Source organism: Podarcis pityusensis (genome assembly GCF_964106645.2).
Source record: "Podarcis pityusensis genome assembly, chromosome: 1".
Classification (NCBI taxonomy): domain Eukaryota; kingdom Metazoa; phylum Chordata; class Lepidosauria; order Squamata; family Lacertidae; genus Podarcis; species Podarcis pityusensis.
The window spans coordinates 73,266,309-73,293,262 of NC_138028.1; the positions used below are offsets into that span (position 1 = coordinate 73,266,309).

A 26,954-nucleotide genomic window follows, 5' to 3' on the forward strand; every position below is an offset into this window, starting at 1 on the left:
ACAGTGGAATATAGTTCAATGCAACAGAACATTTCTCCAATTGGTTACTATATTTGCATTTTCTCCTTATATGTTTAGAATTCCGGTAATAATATTAGAGCTCAAGGTTGGAAGCAATCATATGTATAAAGAGAAAATATATGTTACTTCAGCACAGTGACAGCTCTTCAATGATTTCCAAAGTGTGCCTGTGCTGATCAACTTGGAATAAGTTGATAAGTTGAATGAGTACACTTTGCACTTTCATGGGACCCTGCAGCCAGACACTGAGGTTCCCCAGACGATACCACAGAGGAATGGCACATGGCGAGGCAGTGACAGCACTGCGCCAGCCAAGGCTCCAGCTGCCCACCAACCTCATTTCCCAGAATGCCTCTGGGCCCAGAGAAGAAGATGGCAAGCAGCTGGCAGCAGTTGCACTAGTTAGCAGTCTATTTAGAGTCCATCTTAAAGTACATGTTTTAACCTTTTAAAGCCACCCACCTCTTAGGTCCAAGTTATTTGAAGGGCACCTTCCCCCATATCAGCCGCTCTGTACATTAAGCTCAACAGTTGAGGCCTTCTGCCTCTCAGAATAATCTGGTTGGGCAGAAGTGTGTGTGTGTTTTTTCCACTGTAGTGATTTTATCCTTCTGAAATGTACTGCTGATGGGGGCAAGTCATCCTCATTCCGTACAGTCATTTAGGAGAGTCCTTATAACCCATCTGTTTTCACTGCCTTTTCCTTGAAGGTATGTTTTGCTTTATTGCATTGCTGATTGTGTTTAGCTTACAGCTGGCTGGGTGTTTTTTTTTTAATGCAAGTGGCTTTCATTATGCGTATTTATTTTGATTATATTATACTTTTATCTGGTAGCTTGAAAGTGCTTCTACCCTTAAAGGCAGCTTTCAAATATTTAAAATAAGATAACCAGAACTATTCCAGGACAGGCAACTTAACACTAATGTGGAAAAAAGACAGTTTTATAAAGGCAAGTATGCATGAATGTTGCCATGCCTCATATTATTATTTTCTGCTGTATCATCCTTGCTATCACATTGCTGGAAGACTTGATAAACTGCAAAAAGGAGCATTAAAATGTTTCTACGGGAATTTCTTGCTGTGTTCCTATATGCCAGCATCATTAATAGGTGTACACAAGGGAAAGGGGATAATCCTTCTGTAGAAGAAAGCATGAAGACAATGCTCTTGATGAAGAATACTCCTACCTACAAAATTTCATGTTCCATCAACTTTTTAAAGAAAAACTAATTAGATTAACTTATTCAAAAACTCTTTCTCCCTCTCTCTCTCTATATATATGTGTGTTTCTTGCTTTGGAATGTGAAATTTTAATGCATATGTTAATTGACCAGAATTTTTTTTCCCTGCTCAGAAACAGCCTTTATTTTAAGGGCAGGGGGAACACCCAATCTAGAAGCATTTGATGTGCAACATGCTTCCTTGATTTAGTGTTGCATTTGCAGTTGATGTCACCAGTGATCAGTGATGGGGTCTCTGTGCTGTGAAATGCCCCTTGTCACAGTTCAAGCTGATGTGGGCAGAAGACTTTGACACCCAAGTATTCAGGTGTTTTACTTCTGACATTCTCCACAAGGGACAGTCCCATTTTTAGCTACATTCCAGGATTGTGACTGCCACCAGCTAGTGCCAAAATGTCAATATTGTTTTTATATAGATATATATTTTAAAAAATCAGTTACACTTAGGTTCTTCATGATCTGATTATATCTGACATCTCAAGGTTTTAGCTATCCAATTCAGCCCTGTAAGCTCTTTCATTCTATATCAGTAGCAGCTTAAACACTGCTGATCTTACTAAGATGTTTATTAATAAAACAAACTCTCACTTCCTCCCACCCGTGAGTTCACAGTATTCAATGTTTCTAAAGTTGCTCTTTTTAATTGGCCGAACTCTAGGCAACTTGTTTTTTCATTTAGGTATAAGTCCATTACATTGGCCACCTCATGAGAAGAGAAGACTCCCTAGAAAAGACCCTGATGCTGGGAACAATTGAGGGCACAAGGAGAAGGGGACAACAGAGGACGAGGTGGTTGGACAGTGTTCTCGAAGCTATGAACATGAGTTTAACCAAACTGCAGGAGGCAGTGGAAGACACGAGTGCCTGGCGTGCTCTGGTCCATGGGGTCACAAAGAGTCGGATACGACTAAACAACAACAACATAGGTCCATAGTCCTTTGAAACTCTCAGCTCCACAAAAGATGGTACATCAGAACATGTACATGGAAAAACTGAACTACAGATGCACTAAAATATAATATGCTGTTACTAAGTAGGGGTGGAGGGAAAACATAGCCAGACATATCAAGATTATGTCAAACAAAACTCAACACTTAGGATCGCTCTTAAAAGTAATATATCTGAAAGACCAACTCCCTTCCTACGGACTGTCTGGCATGTTGAAATAGGCAGAGGAGGCCCTCTGGTAATTTCACCAAGCTCAGATTTGGAGTGGAGAGGGAGTGGCAACCCCTAAACAGTGAAATTCCTATCAGGTGCATCTGACACCTTCATAATATAGTTTCCATGGTATGCTGAAAACACACCACCTTGCCCTGGCTTTTGATGACCAAGATATAAATTTTAGAGCCCACCCTAGTCTCCTGACTGCAATTTAACTGGTTTTAGTACTGTATTTTTTAAATTATTGCAATCCATGCTGGGATCTCATGGGGAAGAACAGAGAAGGAACCATCATCATCATCATCATCATCTTCATCGTCTGGATTCAACTAACCTATTACTCTAGCAGAAGCCACCACAAGGACCTCTGTTAATGCAGCAGGGCTTTCCCCCACCCCATTCCCTAAGTCTTTCCCAAACCCCCAGAAGAAAATACACGGGGAGAAGAGGGGCAATTGTTCCATCTCACAAACAGAAATGCTTGCACTGATGAACAATCTCCTTGGCGCTATTTTGAATTCCACCCAATATATACTTTTAGATGCACAAATTTATCTGGGAAGTTAGCCTCTCTCTATATTGCTGCTACCGTAAAACTGGACTTCTATTTTCCATGTAACAGAGTCCCATCTTCTCAGAGACTGCTTCAATAGATACTACCACAGAGGTACAAGATGGCAGTCATCTGTTGTTACCACCACAGCTTGGATGTTCTTTCCCAGTGTATAATGTCTCAGGGCTACAGATAGCCCTTGCTCAAAAGGTAAATTAGTAACACAAGACAAACAAATAATTAGAGGTCTGACCTTAACAAAATTCATGGTTTCTCCTTACCTCAGATGCTCCAGTGAGGCTGGGCACTGCAACAGGTGCACTGATTTGCTTTTTCAAACAGTGTTCAGTCGATTTCTTTCCATCCTCGCTCTCTCCTTCATTCAGCATCCTGCTCCATCCAAGTTGACCATAGTCTCCTCTACCCCATGTAAAGACTTTCCCTGTTTCTGAATAGAACACACGCAGTTGTTCAGCATTAGTCCTCCAGACAAAACTTAATCACTGTGAAAACAGCAGCAACTCAGCAATGTAAGAAAAATAACAAGAAACTAGGCTTTTTATTTAAAAAAAATGCACTCTAACCTCTTCTGACTTCAAGGGTTAATTAACACTCAGCTTTTTTTCCTACTTCCCCAGTTCATATTTCTCAAATTCCCCTCTCCTTACATTTTCCCTACAAGTTCCAGTCTATCTCAAGGTAGTGGTAGAGGCTTTTCTGTACAATCACCTGAGATTAGTAATGAGCTGGATAGATAAAAGGTAACCCAGGCAAGAGGGAGCTGATGATTTGCCATTCTGGGGAGAAAGACTCAGTGGACCAGTTGGTCATAAAATATTAGTTCTACCCAGATGGGCTTCTACTCCTTGTTGAGTTGCAGGTTCATAGTCTGAAAATACTTGTCCATCCAGCAATTCTCCTAAATGATCAGGTAACAATAGTCCTGTAGTAGCATTTTACCAACTTTAGTTGCACCCCCTACTGGAAAAGAGATGCCTGCTACTGTCATTCATGCCTTGGTGGCAACAGGGGCCTGGCAATGAAAGTCCCATGGGCTGAAGGCACATGAGGCTACCATCTTGCTGAAGCTAAGCATGCCTGGGTTAGGTCAGTGTCTGAATGGAGGTGAGTGCCCGGAAACCATGTGTTTATCGTCTTGGGTTACACAACAAAAGAAAGGTAGGATATAAATTTAAAAAAATAAAAAGAATAAAAGTGATCTGGAAACTCCACCTAGGAGGACATATAATACCCATTCTGAAGCTCTCTTCAATAAGGAAGCTTGTAAGTACATCTAAGCAAACACCCCTTTCAGACTTTCATGCCAAACATGCCCTAGGTGGTCCATTTCTTTACTGCACTTGTCTTCCTTTCAGAGACAGGAAAAAGCGTTTTTATTCCCTCAAGCTCAGGCAGGTTAAGTTCTTAAATTGTTGCCTTATGCTGCTCTTCATGCCTTTATTTAGGTTTTTTTTAAGCTGTCGTGTTTTTTATGATTCTTTAAATTAGTTTAATCTGCTTCTGTGTAAGCTACTTTGAGAATGCTTGTATGAAAAAACTGCACATAAATATCAAATAAATATTCTCTCCTAAATATTTTTGCTGCCTGTGGGCAAAGGAAAAGATGGTGCCTTTCCCATTCCAAACACAGAAGCTGTCCAGACTAGAAGCTGAGTTCAGCATCCTCCATTGCACCTGTGGGCAGAAACTATCTTAGAGGATGCGAGGTGAGTTGAATGGCACACAGAGTTCTGTCCACTTCCTGTCCCCCAGCATATTCCGCCAAAGGTGCCTGCTTCACTCTGCCTAATGATAGGGCTGGCCACTGCTTTTTTCCTTAAAAAATGTTTAGGGGTACTCTCATTTACCTACTCATATTGAAATAGTGCCCCTCAATGAGGCCAAACTTAGATTCACAAAATCATTAGGGGTATGCGTACCCCTGCGTCCCCCCCCCAGAAGAAAAGCACTGGGGCTGGCCCTGAAACCCGTGCACTGAGGCAGACTGGCTGTTGCTCCTTCTACCTCAGCCCTCACACAAGGACTTTCCTCAGAAAAGCTTATGAGCAAGCCTCAAAATAGTGAACTCCCTTCTCCTAATTCCCCCTGCTTCCTTCACTACAGAAAGAGGCGAGAGCCCGCACCAGGAGATCTTGCAGCTATTTGACCATGTGGACAGTTCAGTTGCAAGACAGGCTGCCAAATCAAAGAACACTTGTTATTTATCACCACCAACCAAGGCTTGGGCTTGTTTAAAATTCAAGCTATGGTGCGCCTCTCACTTTTAAACTTTTAATAGCAATATCTAAATGCAGATAGCAGTCTAATTATAGTTATGCAATTAAAAACAAATGTAGCTCCTCATTATCCTTGCAAGTTTAACTGTTGCTCTGAAGGTTCAAGAAAGACATTGGTTTCTCATATTAATAACAGAAAGCCATATAAAGGACAAGGAAATGATGAACCTGCTCATCTCTTTCAGAAGGCAAGGATGCCAAAACATTAGCCATTACTGTATTTGGAAATGCATCACAGGGTGACCAAAGGTTTATTTTATAGTGTGCTACAGTACCTACAGTATAGTTTATTTTACACTATTCAGATGTTTGTCTCAACATGCAGGTGAAGGGGTATAGGATTGTAGCCACTTGTGGCCTCAGGCTTCCGCCCTAAACAAATTCAGAACAGCATATGAGAGAATTTATGCCTATGCCCTGCCCACATGATCTCAGCTTAATTGTATGGACAGAATGATACACACAATTCATACTTAAACAACTCCTTAAGACATTACACTGGACACATGCACAGGTGTAGCCAACAGCCACACTCTATCCCTTTCTGTGTATTTGAGCACTTGAACAAGTGGTAGCATTTGTTTATTAAATTGTAGGTTATCTCAAGCATCCTTCAATATCCTTAAAAAGGCATCTACATTTAGGTTAATAAGCAAGTTTCATAAAATTTAAAATTGATGAAGTTTATCAGACCCACTTACTAATTTAATTTGTGGACAGTCATTTTTACAAATCATATTAAAACACTTTTATTAATTGTTCTGTGGCTTTAGCCATCCCCTGCAGCTAGTTTTTAAAGCAGCCCTGCAAGAATTTACCATCACTTAAAATCTCAGCTATTGTAAGAGAAAAGCCAAGCACTGCTTGCCTTTGCAATCCACCATTGTCCAAATACCGCAGATCAAGACAGATCTATTGTCTGCTCTAAGCTGCTGACAGTAAGGTGGTAGGGAAATAAAAATATGTAGACATCAATGCTGCCCTCTAGAGGGTAGTTGCAGCACCACAAGCCAGATTTTCATTGGTCCAAACTTGGCCAAATTCCAACAAGCAATTAGACAATTTACCAGCACTGCTTTATCTAAAGAAGTTATGTAGTTAGTGATCCCTTATTGCTCCCTAAGGACCAGAAAGTCAAGAGAAGCCCCCTCCTTACACTGTGAAGTTTCCATCTTCAATTCATTCCTGTCCTCAATGCTCTCCCAACAAGCTCTTCTCCCTGTAATCCTTAGCCCTGGTTCTTCTCCTTTCATCAGATGTCGATGTTCATGTCTGTGTGCAGCTGAATGTCTCCAAAGGATGGCAAAGAGTTCATCATGCCCTAGAGTTCTGTGATTCAGTTGGGCCTCTTCCTACCTGTCAATGATTTGTTCAGTGTTTCCATAGCCATTCCAATTTTTATCTACTGGTACAACTAAAATAGAATAAAATATACAGATAAGAGATGTGCCAGAAAGCTTTGTATGTGATTGAACTGAACACACAATTTTCCTCCTTCTATTTTCACATCCACACACGGATTGCGACATTACACAGTTTAGGCACCAGATGGCACTGGGCTTGGCTGTATCTGGGTGGTTAGAGGTTCCCTTTTGCTGTTCTTGTCTTAGGGAGAGAAAAATATGTAAGATTATTGCCTAACTTCCTAGTCAGACAATTGTCTAAGTCTTCCTTGACACTTGCCTTGAGACCTAAGGTAAAGGGACCCCTGACCATTAGGCCCAGTCGTGGCCGACTCTGGGGTTGCGGCGCTAATCTCGCTTTACTGGCCGAGGGAGCCGGCGTACAGCTTCCGGGTCATGTGGCCAGCATGACTAAGCCGCTTCTGGCGAACCAGACCAGCACACAGAAATGTCGTTTACCTTCCTGCCGGAGTGGTACCTATTTATCTACTTGCACTTTGACGTGCTTTCGAACTGCTAGGTTGGCAGGAGCAGCAACCGAGCAACAGGAGCTCACCCCGTCACGGGGATTCGAACTGCTGGCCTTCTGATCGGCAAATCCTAGGCTCTGTGGTTTAACCCACAGCGCCACCCGCGTCCCTGCCTTGAGACCTACCCTGTGTTGAATTTTAGATCGCAAGTTCCATAGGACATGGCTTGTCTTTGGTGCTACTTTATAAAACACCAAGCATGTTAGGGGTGCTATTTATTATTATTAAGGAAAGCTTTTACTGTAGAAGAATAATAGTGTAGTGGGTAAGCTGTGAACCACGACACTCAAGTTTGATATCTCACCTTTGCCTTGCCTAAAACACACATCAGACCATATCAGACCATGCCATCTTGTTGCTCATTTGATGGAGAACAGGAATATTATACATATTTTGAAGCAAGCAAAGAAGCTTTGCCTCCAGGCTGTTTAAAGTCGGTACTTTCCTACTGCTAAAGTTTTTCACTGCCATAATTTTAATTTGTCAATCTCATGGCACTTCAAGTATGCACCAAGGTTTAATGTGATGTAATACGATGTAACATTTACAATTTAATTTGTGGGTTTTTCCCCTGAGGGAGCCAAATGACAATCAAAAGGAATAATATACTATAAATTCCTGATTCAGTGTAACTAGGTTTGACAAGGCCCATTGGGTCTGCAGTGATTGTCATAAACAGAAAATTTCAATCTCCTCAGTGAATTTCTTTGGACAATCTATTAAGCATTATCTAGAAAACCAAGCTGAAAAATATCATTTTTCAACTTATCTCTCTGCGGAAGCCTTTGTTCTCATAGCTGCCTCAGTCTCTACTGAAATAGTACCTCTCAGCCACTGTGTTTGGGACGGAATGAGAAGTGGAAAACCCATAGATCACCACCTGGTGTGGCTCAGTTGTGTGAGCAAGAAAGCATTGGCCAAGGCAGAACAAGTTCAAATCCACAAAAAAAATGAATGTACAATTCTATAAAGCATAATATCACACACATCTCTCTCTCTCTCTCTCTCTCTCTCTCTCTATATATATATATATATCTATATATACATACACACACACACACACACACACACACACCCCACAATCATTTTCACGTTCTGTTTCAAAGAGATATATAAACATGAAGGGTGGGAATGAGGCATCTTGGCTGTCTGGCCTCCTGTTTAGAGTTCTGCACTTGAATCTGAGAGACCAGGATTTAAATTACCACTCAGAAGTGGGAAATTACAGGGTGTCAATGGGTAAGGCATTTTCTCTTTGTTCACCAGCTGTGGGAAAATGTGCCATAAAAGCAACTTGTTTATAGCAGGGCTTGGGAACTTATGGGCCTTCAAATATTATCAGATGCCAACTCCCATCAGCCCAGGTCAAAGTGGTCAATAGTCAGGGACGATGGAAGTTGTAGTATGGTGACATCTGGCAACCCTAAATGTTCCCCACCTCTGAGCTTTACAGGGTTACTGGCGGGATTAATGTGGCCTGTAAAGAAATTAAGTAAAATAAGAATGGACAAAATAAAGAAAACAATCTTATGAGATTTCGGCTTGTATCAGAGGGGTGGGAAACTGTGACGGCCGTTGCCAACCCTGTGTCCTGATATTGTGGACTACAGCTTCCATCAGTCCCAGTCAGCATGGAAGGCACAAATTTAGCAAGGCTAATCTAGTTAGAGTCGTTGCATGAATCAAAGCCATTGTGCAGTAACTTCCTAATGATTCTGATTAGGTCTGCCTGCCCTTCAAATAAAGAACATAATAAAAACCCTGCTGGCTCAGGTCAGAATCCTGTTTCCAACAACAGCCAACCATATGCCTCTGAAAAGCCCACAAAAAGACATGGGAAATAGCAATGGTTGCCATACGTCTCAAACATATCTGTAATACCATAGTTGGTAGCAATGTCCAGGTAGAAATCAGCAAAACATAATTTTTTTATGCAAAACTAAAAAAAAAACACCAGCTTAACAACTTTGCCCAGTCTGGGTCTTTCCCCTCAGTTAGCTGGCAACCCTAGTGCTTATTCATATGGCTAAGTGGTAATAGATAATACATCTGGGGGCTGGAAACTCACTACTGTATGGGGATGCCACTTGCTATGGACAGTGTATATCTATGTATGTATGTGTATGTATGCATTGCAGTGGGTTGGACTAGATGACCCTTGGGATCACTTCCAACTCTACAGTTCTATGAATCTATGATTCTATAAACCAACTCCATATTCTAAACACTCGGTTGTTATGTTCTCCATCACACAGTTGGAAGACTTTGCCCTAGACAGATGTCCCAAGAGCATTAACTACATCTGAGGTAGTCCCAAAATTTTTATTTTCAGCACATTTGTTTGGATATTTGATATTTGTTAATATCAGTGAGTTCATTTCTCAATTAAGTGTGTTTAGAATCACGGAGTGACCCTGTCCTCAATTAAAATGAAGACAGGAGAACATGTTTTTCAACACAGAGCCCTCTACATTTTAACAATTTGGGGATAGTCACCCTAGATTATATACAAATTCCAAGGTTTAACTATATCTGTAAATGCATAAAACATTATTAAATATAGGGGGCATTTTTCATCAGATTAGCAACATTGGTTTCTATTGGATTCCAAACAATGAACAAATAGATAATGGCTCATTTGCATTTGTGATTCTCACAGTATCATGTGAGACATGACTCTCTTAAAAAGGAACATCTACATAGCTCCCAACTTTCATCAGATTAGCAACATTGGTTTCTACTGGATTCCAAACAATGAACAAATAGATAATGGCTCATTTGCATTTGTGATTCTCACAGTATCATGTGAGACATGACTCTCTTAAAAAGGAACAGCTACATAGCTCCCAACTAAACCCCTGTTCTACTGTCTCTTTTTATGGCAAGAATTAGAGACTTATGGGAAGAGTAGGTGAATCTCCATGCCCCTTTAATATTTTGATTTTGACAGGGGATTCCAAGGGTACACTAGAGGGGATGGAAACAAGAGAGAAAATATGTTAAAATCCAATATAAGAAATCATTAATATTCCTAAGAGCCTAGCCAAGGATGAGGTTGTTAATATAGCAGGAAGAACATTGTGCCATCTTTTACTGCTCTCCGGATGAATCATACCTAATGGATGCTCACAAGGCTTTTGTACAGCTCGTTTCCCAGTGTGTCAGGTAATGTCAATTATACAGCGGTTCCCCCCAGAACTGGACCTACTGAACATCTTCCAAGATCATAATGCCCACTCACATTATAAAGAGCCCATAACCCACCTACTCTCAGCAGCCAGAAACATTATAGCCAGACACTGGAGAGACCTGTCAGGAGTAAGCATGGACCAATGGTATCAAATAGTATGGGAAATAGCCTTACTAGAAAAACTAACCAATAAACTGAAACTGATATGGGGACCAATAGAAGATGCCTTCATCCCGGTATGGTTCCCCTTTATCACATACATAGCCCAACAAAACAACAAGAATCTGCCGGCAGCATACGAATAAATCTGGATAACCTGATCCAAAAATCCACCCACCCACCCCACACTCACACACATAAACAAATCTCACTACGCCAACCAAAGACAACCAACCACACCCTAAAGGTAAAGGGTAAAGGGACCCCTGACCGTTAGGTCCAGTTGCAGGCGACTCTGGGGTTGCTTTACTGGCCGAGGGAGCCGGCGTTTTTCCACAGACAGCTTCCAGGTCATGTGGCCAGCATGACTAAGCCGCTTCTGGCGAACCAGAGTAGTGCACGGAAACGCCGTTTACCTTCCCGCCAGAGCAGTACCTATTTATCTACTTGCACTTTGATGTGCTTTCAAACTTCTAGGTTGGCAAAAGCAGGGACTGAGCAACGGGAGCTCACCCCGTCACAGGGATTTGAACTGCCAACCTTCTGATCGGCAAGCCCCTAGGCCAGAGGTTGGCAAACTAAGGCCCGCGGGCCGGATATGGCCCACCGGGCTCGTTAATCCGGCCCGCAAACTTTGCAGACCCTGCCACCCACTCAGTCAGTCCCCACGCTAAACAGGCGCGGAACGGAGGCATCACCGCGCGGAGACTGACTTCTGTGATGTGGCACAGCTTCTGATTGGCTGCAGAAAGCTCCTGCAGCCAATCAAAAGCCGCAGGTGACTCTGGGTGCCACCCCTTCCTTCCCACTGAGGCGGCAAAGCGGGAGGAAGCAGGCAAGTGGGAAGGAAGCAGCAGCGGCACAGAGGCTGCCTCCGCCGCCCAGGCCAGCAGCATGGACTCTGCACCCCGCCAAGACGGAGGACGCCGACGCTGCCAAAGAGGAGGCGGCTGCAGCGGCTGTGGCGTGAGTGGCATTGGCTGGCGGGGACCTTTCGGGAAGGGGGTGCTTTCAGGAGGGGGTGGGTCTGGCCCCCCACAAGGTCTGAGGGACAATGGACCGGCCCTCCCCCTGAAAAAGTTTGCTGACCCCTGCTCTAGGCTCTGTGGTTTAGACCACAGTGCCACCCGTACCCCGATAACCACACCCGAGGCCACCCCTACCCTCTCTCACCACCAATGAAATATAACAAGCGAATAGTAAGAGAATCCGTACAAGTGACGCTGACACAAAACCCCACACGTAGAAGAATAGAAGCATAACCACCCAACCCCACCGCCCTCACCATGTCCCCCTCTTTTCCTCCCAACCTAATACTGCATGCAACACTAATGTCTCACAACAAATGAAATTGATCTGCAGAAAGCACAATTCAAAAAAAGAGACAATGCACATATTTTGGTAAACTAAGAAATCGTTAACAAATAATAATAATAAAATTATACAGCGGTTCCAGGGAGGTTTTACTAAAGGTTTATGGAGCTCTCTCCTTAATACAATAGGGAGTGGTCACTGCCATTTCATTTCCAGAACTCTCCAGCTCTCCCCAGCTTGCTCACACAACCTGTGCTATCTATTGTGGCGCAATTCTCTGAAGGGAAAGTGTTTGACGGCTTATCTTTTTCCATCTTAGTCACTAATTTCCATCTCTCACATCATCCCATTGTCTAAGGAAAGTCAGTAGGACCTAATGAAACACTATCAAGACCACTACCACAGACATGTTCTTTTACCTTTGGGGGGTGGGGTGGAGGGGTCTGCAAACTGCCTTAGGAGGTAGGCTTAGGTATCCAGTACCTTTCAATGCAAATTACTAGGGTAGTTTATAAAGAAAAGCACAAGCCCTTTTCGGGCATTATGCAAGTCAAACAGTGTCGGAGGCACGGCACTAGCCCCCTTCCCTTGAGGCCGAACCTTGCTGCATTCAGCAGTAATGTGGTGGGGGGGAGCTTGGAAGTATGTTCGCTTGAGCACTCTTACAAGCCCCGCCAGGATCAGGAACCCTGGGCGATCGGTGTCCCCGATTTGCTCAAGTGAACATGCTTGCAAGCCTCCTTCAGACCTTGCTACTAAACGCAGCACAAGCAGAGGTAGAGGCGATGAACTCGTGTGTATGACCCCACACTTCCAACATGGTTTGACCTTTACAACACCTGAGGAGGACTACAGAATCCTAAAAATACAATAATAAAGTGTCAAACAGTTCTTTAAAAAGAGCATAGTCAAAGTGGCAATGACACAAACATATGGTAAAGTTCCTCGGATGGTAAATGCCTGGAATTTGTTTTTTTAAAGACTTTCCCTCGCATTAAAAAGGTGTTGAAAGAGATATAAAGAAAGCCTTCCTGAGAAGAGACCATACCTCTGCCAATATCACTTAATGACAGACTAGCAGCAATTTGAACCTAGATCTGCCATGTACAAACCCCAGTAATGTACCCACTGCACCACATTGTCCCTCAAGGACTTAAACACTACAATTTAACATTGAGAAAATGAGCTGTAGAGAAGAAAGGAAAAATACAGTGCTAATTTCCAAAAAGAATGCTGGTGATTTACACCAAGTACTTTAATTTCAGTCTATAGCAGGTGTGAGCAACTTTTTTTCTGTTAAGGACCAAATTCCTTCAGCTCTGTTATTTATTATTATTATTACTTATTAAATTTCTACACAATCCTTTCCTCCAAAGCAAGTAATCTGTTGGAGGCCTCATGTTGGTGTTGGGCAAAGACAAATACGTTCTAGATGAACAATTAAGGGGAAGAAAGATCCTCCTTTCTCAGTTTTCACCATGGCTACCTCAGAGGAGAATTCTCAACCCTACACAGAAGTAAGGCCCACTAGGTTTGGTGGGGTTACTCTCAAGCAAGTATACAGATGGTACTGTCTTGCTGTTTTTAGTACAAAAGGCCAATATACCTACCAGTGCCAGCCCACCTAAAAGTAAAGGTAAAGCAGCTGTCTCAGGCAGCAGGATCCACAGGGGCAGCAGATGTGGTGTAGATCTTTATTCAGGACCAGCCCACCCATGAGGCAAGGAGAGGTGACTGCCTCAGGGGCTGGGCTCACCAGGGCAGCAAATACCAATGTAGATCATCCTCCTCCCCATTCTTCCTCCTGATGTCAATCTTCCCCTTACCCCTTCTTCCCTGGCATGGAGGCCGGAGCAATTTTGGAGCCCAACCTGGCCTGAAGGAGCTGAAGGAGGAGCAGCTGCAGACAGCGGCGTAGCGTGAGTTGTCAGCACCCGGGGCAAGGCAAGTAATTTGCGCCCCCTAACCCGGGGCAAGGCAAGTAATTTGCGCCCCCCCAACCCCTAACCTGCCGATCTGAGTCGAGTTGCTGCCGGCACTGCCGCCCAAACCACGCTGCTTGCCCGGAGGAGGAGGGGGGCAGAGAGGCGAGGAAAATGCAACATGGCCCAGCAGCTGCAGCAGCAGCAGCGGAGGCGGGGCTGTGAGGAGGGGCTGCCTGGCACGTCCTCCGCGGCCCTGACGCGCGGGGCTGAGAGCCGCTGCCTGCCGGACACCTTCAGCCCGGGCGCGCGCACAGCTCGTCGGTTCCACGAGACATGGGGCTCTGCTACAGCCTGCGCCCGAGGCTCTTCGGCGACTCCGGAGGCAGCGAGCGCGCCCCCCCAGATGTTGCGCCCGGTGCGGCCGGCCCCCCTGGCACCCCCCACGCTACGCCACTGGCTGCAGAGAGCTTGCTTCAGCCCTTCCCAACTAATAAGAGGTAATGCCTGAGTATACTTTCTTCCTCCTCCCCATCCATTTTCCTTTTCTAAATACATTTTAGACTGGAAGCCTATGGGGCTTCTGTATATGCTGGGAGCCACCCAGAGCAGCTGGGGCAACCCAGTCAGATAGGCAGGGTACAAATAAGAAAACTGTTGTTGTTGTTGATCATTGTATGCCTCTCTGAGAGTCTTTTTCAGCTGAATAGCAAGATAAAAATATTTAAAATAAATAATAAAAGATTTTTATTGTGCTGTTTCCCCAGAGGCATGATGGTGCATCGTTCCTCTGAGACTCTTTACAGCTCCCATTGGATTTTTACAGGAGGCAACAATGTAAGATAGAGAGTGTTCTCTCTCTCTCTCTCTCTCTCTCTCTCTCTCTCTGTGTGTGTGTGCATGTTTTTAAAATTAACCCTTCTGGGGAAGGAGCTTGTAAGTCTTTGGTTGTACCAAGAATTTATTTACCCAATTTTACAGTAATTTGATTTGATAGTACATGACAAACGGATTAATGGATTTATTCGAGAGAACACCGAGATAAATAAACTTCCTTAATTAAAGCTGTCTTCGTTATCAGCCATACCAGTTTGTGGAAAGCACTTGTTCTGAACTGAGGATGACTCACCTTTTGTAAGGCTTAAGACTATCATTCTCTCTCCTGTTCTTCACCACCCTTCTGCTATATTTAGGACTGCCTTCAGTCAAACAACTTCTATGTTATCCTTATGTAACCTAATTTACATCGGGAGCATTACAGAGCCCAGCCTCATCATCATGAGAAATATAAACGATAAGCAGCAAGTTTCAGCTTTGATTGCGCACTTCTGGAGTCCTTTTGACAATGCAGCCTGCAAGCACAGAGCACATGCGAAGAGGTGGCACCATGGCACCCTCATATACCCTCCTTGGCACTCATCAAGACCCCCTCTCAATTTTAATTTTTTAAAATTTAAATTAGGGGTGTATTTTTTTGCTGGTGGGGGTGTTTTGACTGAAACAGGCTACTATGTTGGGGAGGGAGTTTCCCTGGGCAACTGGTTACTGGTCCTCAGAAGGATGCAAAGCTATTCAAACAGCAACTCGTGCAACACACCTGCCATCTTCTTCCTTTCATATCCCAGGTACTACTTCTGAATTGGAGCTGGATTCACCTAGCCCAGTGCACTAGTGGAAGCCAGCATAAGGACTCCTGCCAGCTCAACAAGACCACTCCCTCCTCCCACAAATCTGCACTGGAGGGTGGGGAGAACTCCCAGAACAATGCATGGGAAAGAGGGAAATCGCCCTGTCTGTCAAGCAGAACAAGCAGAAATGCTTGCACTGGCAGAACAACCATCAAATTGGGAACTTCAGCAATTTTGGGGAGGGGGAACCAACACAGTTCAGCCCTAAAGCCTAAATCACACATTTCCCACATTTCTAAATGCAGGGTTTTGCCATACTATCCAAACAACTCAACCTGAAAGCACTTTTTTTAGAAACCATCCAAACATCGCTTTCGGTAAACAAAGTATTTTTATATGCAGCATCCGCAGTTGATGTCCTACCTGTCTGTGCCACCATGTGCGTCCATCCATTCCAGACTCTTCTGACCTTTTCGCCCCCAAAATAGTGGGTTTCTATCTTCTGGGGTTCCAAAAGAAAATCATCTTTGCTCACTAACTGCTTGTGTCTGTTGCTCCCCCAAACATATAACTCTCCTTCATCTTAAAGAAGAAAAGAACATATTAAAAAAAAGGAAGTTAGAGGACACAAAAATGTTGACTAAATGTCATTTTACAGTTGCACATCTGTTCTCTGTCTAGTCTTTGAAACAGATGAACAAACATTCCAAGAAAAGTAATGCACTCAGTTTTTTAAAGTGGCAACAGACTCTACAAGCACAAAAAGCATATATTTCTGTGTATACAACTAGAGCTTCAACTTAATTCTCTATGCAATACATGTTGTTTGTTCGAGGAGGGTCACAAGCCTGTCTTAAATGTGGCAGGAGCAGGAAGCATGTTATGAGGGCAGCTAGATTAAAACTGAACAAAAACGGGGACACACATCTTACAGGAAAGAGGATGAACTAGTCTCAGAGACAAAATATTTTTCATGGTTCAACAGACAGACTTCACTTTGTCCAAAGCTACAGCCAACCAAACAAAAGAAACTCACCTGTGAGTGATGTGACATGATGCGACCCAGAAGTGATGCTCTTTACTTTGATGTTTTCTAGACCTAGGACAATAACCCATTATTTTCTGTTAGCTGGAGAGGGATACTTCCTTTTAGAAAGGCCCTTTGCAATACAGAATGCCACACCACAACACACAGCTGCATAAGAAAGCTAACGAAAGCTGTTTGTGCAGGCTCTTTGGGAAGCTACTTGGGCCATGTCAGGTTACTACCTCCCCAACTAATTTTATAGATCAGAGCTCATCTATATGCATCTAAGATATTAAAGAAAAGAGAAGGGGGACCACTAACAAATGGAAGAACTTTCAACAACCATGGGGTGGTTAATTAGGCTATCAGAGAAGAGTACAAGGCCACAAGGAGAGAACAACACTGCCAAGAGGAGAGAGAGATAGGTGAGGATGAGCTAAGGAACAAATTGTTACTGTGCAGAGCCCAATAATGTAAACAGACCTGAAATACATTTTGATTTGGCTTATTATTCTGCACTCCACAAAACGGGAAAGGGGAAAGGGTTGCAAGTTTTGCAAGTTTTTTGGGTACTGGCTCTTAACTGGTGCATTCAGCAGCTGCAAGCCACAATAGGACAGTGGATAGTTCAACCTGCTAACAGCAATCAGTGCCAACGAGGCAGGGAAGGGATCGTAATGCTTAAAACATTCCTAACAGAAGGTATATTGTTCCTGAGCATACAACTGGCTCCCACTGCCAGCTTGGCCAAATGACCAGAACTCCAGTTCCTGGGCAGAAGGAATAACCTCTCGAAGTGCCATCTGTGTGTTTATTACAGTGGTACCTCTGGTTACGAATGCTTCTGGTTACGCACACTGCAGGTTACAAGCTCTGCTAACCTGAAAGTAGCTGCTCCTGGTTACGAACTTTGCCCCGGGATGAGATCAGAAATTGCGCGCTAGAGGCACACGCGCGCTAGAGGCACACAGAGTCACCATTAGCGAAAGCGTGCCTCAGGATAAGAACGGTTTCCAGTTACAAACAGATCTCCGGAACGGATTCAGTTCATAACCAGAGGTACCACTGTATATCAATTTCACCAGCTCCGCCTGATAACAAGAGTTTTCAAACAATGTTATTTGACAAAAGAGATTTGTGATGTAAACATCTTAACATAACACTGCAAAGTACATAAGAAACTGTCAGACCAATTCCCAGCGTTAACATATTTTATTTTAACTGCTGTAAGAATAAATCCATATTCCCAGTTTTCTCTTCTTGAGACAAGGACAAATATGTGTTTTGTATCTTGTTCCTGACAAAGAGAAACCTGAAGGCCAGGATAGGGTGCAAACTATCTGTTTCTTCATTCACCATTTGTTTCCACATGGTTTCTCTTTTCCCTCCATTCCTCTCCCTTCTCCCTCTGACTGAGGCCCTCCGGGGGAAAATTTCTGAAAAATCCAACTGGGAAGGGACTGTACTTACACAGATTGCAACATACTTCTCTTCTTCAGAAAAGAAAGCAAATAAATTGAGATTGAAAGTTTGTTTCCTAGTGGATTCTTCTTAGATTATGTTGCACAAGTTTTATGTCAACGACAGTAGGTTCCAGTTAGTTTCAAAGACCAATTCAAGGTGCTGGTGCTTACTGATAAAAGCTTATATGGAGAGAAGCATTGCAACAATAATAATAAAGGACAGTTCAGGATCAACATCCAAAAGTTCACCATTAAAACACTACATCTGACTCTCTCTGTGGCTGGGCATTCTCTGGGCTCTGCAAAAGACAGAGTCTCATGTGCCAAGTATATGGCTGGGGTTTGTGTTTGGGTTGATTGGGAATGGAATCAGAGAGTGCTAAGGGAATGCGATACATGCTATTACAGCAACAACAGAGCAGCATCTGAGGACTTAGGAATGGAGGGATCAGTATCATTGGGTATAGCCACAAATAATGGCTGGCTACTAAAGCAAGCCAAAATTTGTGGACCCCTTGCATGCACATGACATACTTGATCCATACCTTAAATATTTAGATAACAAACCTGTTACTTTGCAAGGCTCTCTAGCCCTCCAAAAAGATGGAACCATCTGTCCTTGGCATGCCCGCTTTGCCTGAGATGCCATGCCAACTCCCCACTGGAAAACTGAACCATTTTCTTTTCAACATGTGGAAAGGAAAATTAAATATTCATGTTAAAGGCTGTTCCCCTGCTAAAAGACATTGGGTGGGGGGGTGTTACTATTTTTACTAATGCAAATATTAACCTGGAAAATGTTAACACATAAATTATAGAACAACAAAACAATCTAGCAGGAAAAATTCTCAACACCCCAAATAACAGTACGCTAGGTTCGAGACAACTTCACGCATCTTGTTTTTAAGGTGCACACTAATATATTAAGCAGATACCTCATGTAATAAATGAATATGACCAATGTTTATTAAATACATAGACGGAGCTGCAATTAGCTGCAGCTTCCTGGAGATTTGGTGGCAGGTTCAGGTTTGACCCTCTGTGATTTGTGAAACGGTTGTAAGCTTCTCAAGAGTCCAGGCAATAATGTCATAAACCACAGGAGAAACTTCCATGGAATTTGCTGATAGGCCATTTGCACTTATTTGGTAATTATGACAAAGCTCTGCCAGTTGCAGAGATTCTCTCTGTGACTGTGCCTTATCAATCACTCCTTAAGTGATGATGGTAAGCCCATGTACACTTATTGAAGCTATGTATACAAGGTGACCTGCAAACACAAGGAGCCTCCTAATGCAGAGGTGGGAACCTCAGGCCTGGGGACCAGATGTGATCCTCTAGGCCTCTCTGTCTGGCTCTTGGGGGGAAACCCACAGCCAGATATGCACCACTACCTCAGACACTGTGCTAGGGCTTGCATGGTGTCAGAAACTATGTCGCTATCAGGCCTTCCTAATTAATTTACAAACTACCATGAAATATCCACCCACCCTGATGAGGAACACTAGGGTAACAGCAAGTTATTATAAGCAGGCTTCTAAGGTATATGAGACTGAGGTATCAGCCTGTCAGTGAATAACTGGGGATGAAGTATTTTTAATTGCTTCACAGCTTCCTCTAAATCACATAACAATTAAAGCTGCGGCTACAGACCCATCATCTGAGACAGTGTAACAGTTTTTATGTTGTTACATGGTTGCAACTTTCAGTAAGGAACTATGGACTGTAGTAATAACTCACCAGCTACAGCTACTGCATGTCTGAGCCCAGCAGCAACATTTACTACTTTGTCCTGTATAGTCTATGGAACAAGGAAGAAAAAAAACATATTTACATTCTCTTCGACAGCTCTACAGTACAGAACAGTATTTTTTAGCCATGCTATTGAAATTTTCAGAACTAATGAATGAACGTGTAGTCCAGCATGCATGATACAAAGGAAACATCAAAAGCTGCTGATCCACAGTGAAGTGGCTTATGGAAGCAATCATCACACAACTGGGCATAATGGTGAATTTAAATATTTGTGCTGATGGCACCTCACCTTAATTTTCTGTGGGACAGCATTTCCTCCTGAGGCATCAGGAACTCCGAGTTGTCCAAAAGAATGAGACCCACAAGATAACACCTGACCATTTCCTGCGAGATAGAACAGCACTGGAAATCTTCACATTTCTATTGTTTACCTCAAGGAGATACCTAGGGCACTGTAGTCCATTTCCCCACTAGTAAGAAACAGGTTCATTTTTATTAAAAGTCACATCTACGCCTCATTGATGGTGATGGAATAAGACTACTACTAACTTAAGACCCATTTACTTCCAAACTTCACTGGATCTAATCTTTGCTACACAGTGCCCTATGAAACTAAGGCCATGGGGCAAGTGCAAGGTCAAGGCTAACTGTCTTAGCTTACAGCTCATTTTCTTAACCATTATGCTACAGCAGCACTCGACTGAATGCATAGTCTTCCATTTCCAAAAAGTCAACAATTTATAGCCTTGTGATTTTACATATAGCTCACTGTAAAGCTTTTGAATGGTTACGGAGACCCAGATAAAGCTTGGAGCTTTCACATCATGTAACACTTGTTTCCGCCTAGTTGCTAGATTTACCTGTAAGTATTATGGTAAAATCCCAGCCACAGGCAACTTGTACAACAGGACAACCAGACAGGGAAAGGCATAATGTAAAATGTTCCACATCTTCAGTATGACCAAGTCCCAACTGCCCATCTTTATTTTGGCCACATAAAAAGAGTTCTCCAGTGTCTGCAAAATGAACAAATACTATCAGGAACATATGCAAAATAAAAACATATGCATATTTTGATCCAATATTCACTGGCACTTTAAGACCCAATAATTGTTATTTGTCCAGAAAACTTGAGGGAGTGTTCATACTAACAAAGCACAGTCCTCTCTTTCTCATTTAAAGAACTGTACTCCAGAAATGACTGAAGCACTAGGCTAGTGATGGGGAACCTGTGATGCTCCAGATGTTGTCAGGCTCCAAGTCACACCATCCATTCACATGGTGAATGTAGCTTATAGTAGTCCAACAGCATCTGGAGGGGCACAGGTCCCTCATCCCGACACTAGGCAGTCCGAAGACAAAATGAATCACATTGGGAAACAACACTGAACGCTACAGTTACGTCTCCAAGGCTTCAACTGGGGCCTTTCACTTTACAACTTAAACAGCACAGGCTCCGTGCTGAACAGCTAGGAGACCATCACAGATGCAGCCCCAGCACATGCAAAATGTGGAGGACTGTATGTGCTGCATGGGCACATCTGATCCCAAAATAAGTCTCATGCAGATTTGTCCTAAATTAGCTCATTACCATTATTTGAGTCACTGAGTAGCTCATCAGCACCCTCCACACACACACAAAAGAAATGATGAGGAACAGCAAAGCAGCAAAAATCCAAAAACCTTATCCACCATTTGATGACATAAAGAGCATTTCATCACCTCATTTTAAAGAAAGATGGAAAGAGAAATTTAAGCAACCATGAAGTCATATATGGGTAGCAACAAGAGAGTTAAAAAATTAAGTCTTGCAAGTATACTATGGGCAGGAAACAGAAATGCCAGTTTCTTACCAGTAACAATTACAGAATGTCCTCCTCCTCCAGTAATACTTGTGATGTTCTTCTGACTGCAGGGCAATTCTTTAAGGGCCTGGGGCAGGAGTACATCTTCTTTATGACCAAGACCCAGTTGTCCATAGCTGTTTGCTCCCTAAGGACATAAGAAAAGCCCTGCTGGATCAGAACAAAGGCCCATCTAGACCAGCATCCTCTTCTCACAGGGGCCAACTAGTTTCCTATAGGAAGCCCAGAAGCAAGACCTGAGGACAGCAGCAGTCTCCACACTCCTGATTCCCAGCAATTGGTATGGAGGCATCCTGTCCCCGACAGCAGAGGTAGAACATAGCCATGATGGCATGATAGCTTTGTCTAAACATCTTTAAAGCCATCTAGGTTGGTGATCATTGCTACATCCTGCGGAGATGAATTCCATAGTTTAGCTATGTACTGCGTGATAAAATACTTCATTTTGTCCGTCCTGAATCTTCTAACATTCAGCTTCATTAGATGGCCTCGAGTTCTAGTATGAGAGAAGGAGAAAAAAATCTCCCTATCTACTTTCTCCATGACATGCAGATTCTGGTCTGCACGTTGTTGCATTGAAAGGAAATCCTTCAAAGTTTAATGGTATGAGCAGTGGCAGTACTGAGACCCAACCACTCTTTTTTTAAAAAAATAATCAATAAGGATCAAAAAGTAATTAATTGAAATTATACATGGAAGGAGACTTGCCTGAAGTAATTCTAACTGTTGCACTATCTTGCAAAGGGTTTGACATAATCAGTTCAAGTGTGGCATCAGAAAGTTTTTGGTTTTTTTTTACAGCAGTCCTGTACACTTCTGTCCTTTGCAGCTGAGGATTTTACAGTCCCCTGGACTCAGGAGGTCAATGGTGCAAATCAGTCTAGACCTTATTGTAACATAAATCTCATTAGAACCACTAGCCCTTGGGCTTTCTCCCCAGGGAGAGAGCTTTATCTTTTAAGATTCTTGCCAATGGCACTTTTGAATGGCTAAGTATACGTGCATTTCATATTTAACTACCCCCCCCTCCCGTTGGAAGCATAAAACTGGCAAGCATCTGTTCGATCCGGCTGTTACTTGGAAGCAAGTCACATCAATTTCACTGAAAGGTACTTCTGAAAAATAATTTCAGGATCCAATACACATATATTTTACAACATCCATCCATTACTTTTACAATGAAATGTCATTATGTGTTATCCAGCAAGACAAATCTTGGCCACCTTAGGTCATTTCCATATGTCATCCTAAGAAGTATTTCTGAAGTCGTATAAATGCTGATAATGAGATATAATTTGGAAGTGGGGGAAACATATGCACATCCCAGCCATCTCAGGTTTTGCATATGTCTTCAGGGCCAACTTTTTTTTTTTTAAGCTGATTTAAGCCTGTCTGCAAAGTTTCCTATCTGATACAGAAAAACTGTTTAATAAGAACTACAAGTCTTAACAGCTTGCTTTGACATGTGGTTATAATCCTGGCTTTTTTTGCACATTGAGAAATATTTTGCTCTCTGAAACAGACTAGCTGCTCAAAGAGTAGAATAGAATGCATTATATTTAGGCATTATATATGTAATATTTAGCCTTATTGGACAGCTGTGGCATGTGTGCAAACATGAAGTTAAAGCTAAGGAGGCAATGCTCAAAACTCTTTACCATTTCAATTCAGTTTCCTCAGCTCCACCAGAATTATACCTAGGCATGTCACATGCATTACCGTATTTTTCGCTCCATAGGACGCACTTTTTCCCCTCCAAAAATGAAGGGGAAATGTGTGTGCGTCCTATGGAGCGAATGCAGGCTTTCGCTGAAGCCTGGAGAGCGAGAGGCATTGGTGCGCACCGACCCCTCTCGCTCTCCAGGCTTCAGGAAACTATCCGCAAGCCTTGCAAGCCCGGTGGGAGTTCCCGCGGGCTCACAAGGCTTGCAGGCAGCAGCCTGCAGCCCCGGCGAGTGTCCGCAAGCCTTGCGCGCCCGGCAGGAGGTCCGGCCGAGCGCGCGAGGCTTGGGGCAGCAGCCTGTCGCCCGAAGCACGGGGAGCCCTCCGGAGGGCTCCCCGTGCTTCGGGCGAGTGTCTGCAAGCCTTGCGCGACCGGCAGGAGGTCCCGCCGAGCGCGCGAGGCTTGGGGCGGTAGCCTGCAGCCCGAAGCACGCGAGGCTTGGGGCGGCAGCCGGGGGGGGAAATAATTTTTTTTATTCATTTCCCCCCCAAAAAAACGAGGTGCGTCCTATGGGCCGGTGCGCCCTATAGAACGAAAAATACGGTACTTATAGTAATGGCATTGGGACAAGACTTTAGGGCAGACACCCATTCAGCAGAATGAGGAGGACCCTGAAACACAAGGCTGGCTAGCCATATTTTTAAGTGAAGTAATGCACATTACCATCTATTTATATTTCATCTGTCTGACAAGATCAAGGTGGCACACGGTCTTCCCCTTCACCATTTTATTTTAACAGCAACCCTGTAGATTAGGCTGTGAAATGGTGGCTAGATTCATGGCTAAGTGGAGATTCAAAACCAACTCTCCCAGATCTTATTGGAATACTCGCCTAACAACTGCACCAAGTGGGCAGGGACAGACAGCCGTGCTTAATTATTAAATTGGCGGATTTATCCATAAATCCATCTCCGATGACTTAGAAGCTCCGTTCTCCACAATGCATGGATATTAGCTAGGGTTAGGGGACTCACATCCCCAGAGACATGCTGCTGTTTATACCTCGAAGTTCTAAGGGCAAATAAAAATGGCCTCTACTGTGGCGGATGGACAGACACCAAGGCCTAGCAAAACATTTTAATCACTCCCCACAAACCATGGGCAAACGAACCAGGATGGGAGGGCCATGAAAATCAGAAGACACTTTCATCCCTGGGCAACAGGGAGCAGCATTGGCTTAAACACCTTCCTCCTCTCAGCAGATGTGTCCTTCTTGGTGCTTGAGGGCTGTCTAAAGTGGATTTAAAACATAAACAAAGAGTTTCAAGTTCACGCTTGTGAGCAATGGGCTCTGCTGTCTTCCCTGCAAGCAGATGCTTATGCCTTTCGAAACAGCGTGACTCAACAACAGGTTTAGCTGTTCCAAGTGAGAGAATCTGGCATGCCATATGCGCAGGGCCACATTTAGGTTTGATGAGGCCCTAAGCTATTGAAGGTAATGGGGCCCTTTATATGTCCAGCTGTCCTTTGTCAACAACAAATTGTTGCTGTTTTTTGTGTTGAATATATGGTATCTGGTAATTTATGGACCTAACAGGTATCTAAAACCAGTGACATTTTAGGGAGCAGACTAGCAAGTGGGGCCCATTACTTATACCATAGGAGCCTACACAACTCAAAACACTGTTGCTGTAGGTAGGTTTTATTTTATTTGTTTTTTATCTTATATTTTGGAAATGTACACCCAGGTTATTTTTCCTTTAATTTTTTTTGGGGGGCCCTAGAGTGGGGCCCTAAGCTACAGCTTGTTCAGCTTATACGTAAATGCGGCACTGCATATGCGCCTAAAACGGCAGAGAGCTGAAGCCATGATGGAGCTTCGCCTGTTGGTTTGCTGCCTGTCACCCTTAGTCACAGAGCCTGCTCCTATTTTAGTTTTATTAAAGTGGTGGGGGGGGGGGGGGAACCAAACAGCAAATCCGTCTAGCGCCTTGCATATTTCGACGGGTCCTTTCAGAGACGGGGGTTTGCCAATAACATCCGTCAGGGGCGGTGGAAGCGGAGAGGGAGCCTGGTGCGATGTGTGTGGGGAAACCATGTCAACAGCTCGATTCTGGCTCAGAGCAGCGCCGCCGGAGCCCGTGAAACTTATTTGCAGAGGACCAGCGCATCATCATCCCACACGACCAGCAGTAAAGAGCAAAGAGCGGCCTCCCTCCGTTCTTCCTTCCCCCCCCCTCCCGCCCGCCGCATATGCCCGTAGGGCGGCCGCTTCCGCCCTTTTCCGGGCACCGCCACAGGAACTTACCCAAGCGAACAGCGCCTGGGTCAGCTCCTCGCGCACGGCGTCCATAACGTCGCAAAAGGGGAGGAGCCACTCCCGGAAGCAGCCATGAATCTCGCCTCAGGCCGCCCGCACTGACGTCAGAAGTGGGCGTGATCGGCGTTTGCCCGCACCTTTGCAGTCGGGCTCTGATTGGTGGAAGCGGAAATACCGCGCGCCTTTTTAGTTTGCCCTGCTCTCTGCATCTGCTCAGTGCCTAGCACTGGGGAGAGTTGTTGGATTTGGAGTGTTGGGTCTTTCCTGTTATCTACGCCCAGCCTTCCCTGGTCTTACTTGGGGGGGAAATCACAGAATGGTAGAATTGGGAGGGTCCTTCAAGGATCATCTAGCCCAACCCTCTGCAATGAAGGAATCACAACTAAAGAATCCTTGGCAGATGACCATCCGACCTCTGTTGAAAAAGCTGTCCGGGAAGGAGAGTCCACCACCTTCAGAGGAAGTCCCTTCCACTAGAGAAGCACTACTGTACTGAAATTTGCATAAAACATGTGCATACAAAAGCATATTGTGGGAAATTACAGTCAAATATATCTAGTAAACTTGGGACTGGTTAAAGCATGAAGGGGCAATTTCTGAATCCAGCAAGCGTTAAAATCTAATCAAGGATTCAAATTTCCGAAATAACCAGACTTAACTTTGTGGTGAGATGATGGGTCATTAAGGGAACAAAGGAAGTGGGTCTGTGCCAGACAGCAAATGAGTGGGCCCCCTCCCTCAAATCACTGATAGTTAAAAAGTCAAAGGCCAGAGTTGAGAGTTCTGTGGTGTGAGCAGGAAGAAAAGCTGCAAGCTGGGAAGTGAGAGAGTCAAAAGTGATGTTTGATTTCTGTTTGAATCCAAGGATGCGGCTATGGGGAAACCAATGCCCTCTTAGGGTGTTAATGCTGTGAACCCCTCATCTAGGCTCATGTTGTATATTTGTGTAAATAAACCATATCTCATAAAGATTACACATCTATGTACCTCATTCTGAAGGAAACACAAACCCTGCGTTAGCTCCTGGCACCCCTGCAATCTCACACTGCTCAGAGATTAGGGTAGTGTTATAACAACATTATCCCACTCACAATTTTATTGCCACCCAGCTTCAAGATTTTTCCAGGCCCCAACTAACAAATAACACAAAGCAGTGTGTTGCTTGAAGTTCATTTTTTAATTTGAAAATAGAAAAAAAATGGGGAGAAATATCATTTAGCTAAGCACCCTGGCTACTTAACAGTTCTAGCACCACAGTAAATTCACTGAAATTACCAACACAGATGACGAAGTTTACACATCCTAAAATTGAATATAAATATTTAAGTATCCTGAAAATATATCTACTTAGATTTTAAGTGAATTCTTGGATCCATCAAGGTCAATTGCAAAACTACAGCCGGCTTCAAAGATTTTTTTTTAAATCCAAGTCTTAGAA

General features: G+C 43.7%; 1 protein-coding gene and 1 long non-coding RNA gene across 6 annotated transcripts in view; one reads left to right on the plus strand and one right to left on the minus strand.

Moving 5' to 3' along the window:
- The window catches only part of SERGEF (secretion regulating guanine nucleotide exchange factor), a 107,052-nt gene extending 81,443 nt beyond the window's left edge, over positions 1 to 25,609 (minus strand). For 4 of the 5 annotated variants that reach the window (XM_080999396.1, XM_080999398.1, XM_080999397.1 and 1 more), the window contains exons 1-9: positions 25,505 to 25,609; positions 21,522 to 21,660; positions 20,529 to 20,684; positions 19,958 to 20,052; positions 19,654 to 19,714; positions 18,481 to 18,594; positions 16,460 to 16,522; positions 15,847 to 16,005; positions 3,262 to 3,428 (exon numbers count right to left, since the gene is read on the minus strand). In XM_080999396.1, coding sequence (XP_080855522.1) covers positions 3,262 to 3,428; positions 15,847 to 16,005; positions 16,460 to 16,522; positions 18,481 to 18,594; positions 19,654 to 19,714; positions 19,958 to 20,052; positions 20,529 to 20,684; positions 21,522 to 21,660; positions 25,505 to 25,549 — 999 coding nt within the window. In that variant the 5' untranslated portion in view covers positions 25,550 to 25,609. Of the gene's footprint in view, positions 1 to 3,261; positions 3,429 to 15,846; positions 16,006 to 16,459; positions 16,523 to 18,480; positions 18,595 to 19,653; positions 19,715 to 19,957; positions 20,053 to 20,528; positions 20,685 to 21,521; positions 21,661 to 25,163; positions 25,428 to 25,504 lie in introns of those variants that run through there. The other variant, XM_080999399.1, reaches the window with a different exon arrangement.
- On the plus strand, positions 13,231 to 15,832 carry LOC308474154. The gene is made up of 3 exons (XR_013984530.1): positions 13,231 to 13,390; positions 14,563 to 14,632; positions 15,421 to 15,832. It is a non-coding gene; the product is annotated as an uncharacterized lncRNA (long non-coding RNA).
- Positions 25,610 to 26,954: the final 1,345 nt, after the last annotated feature.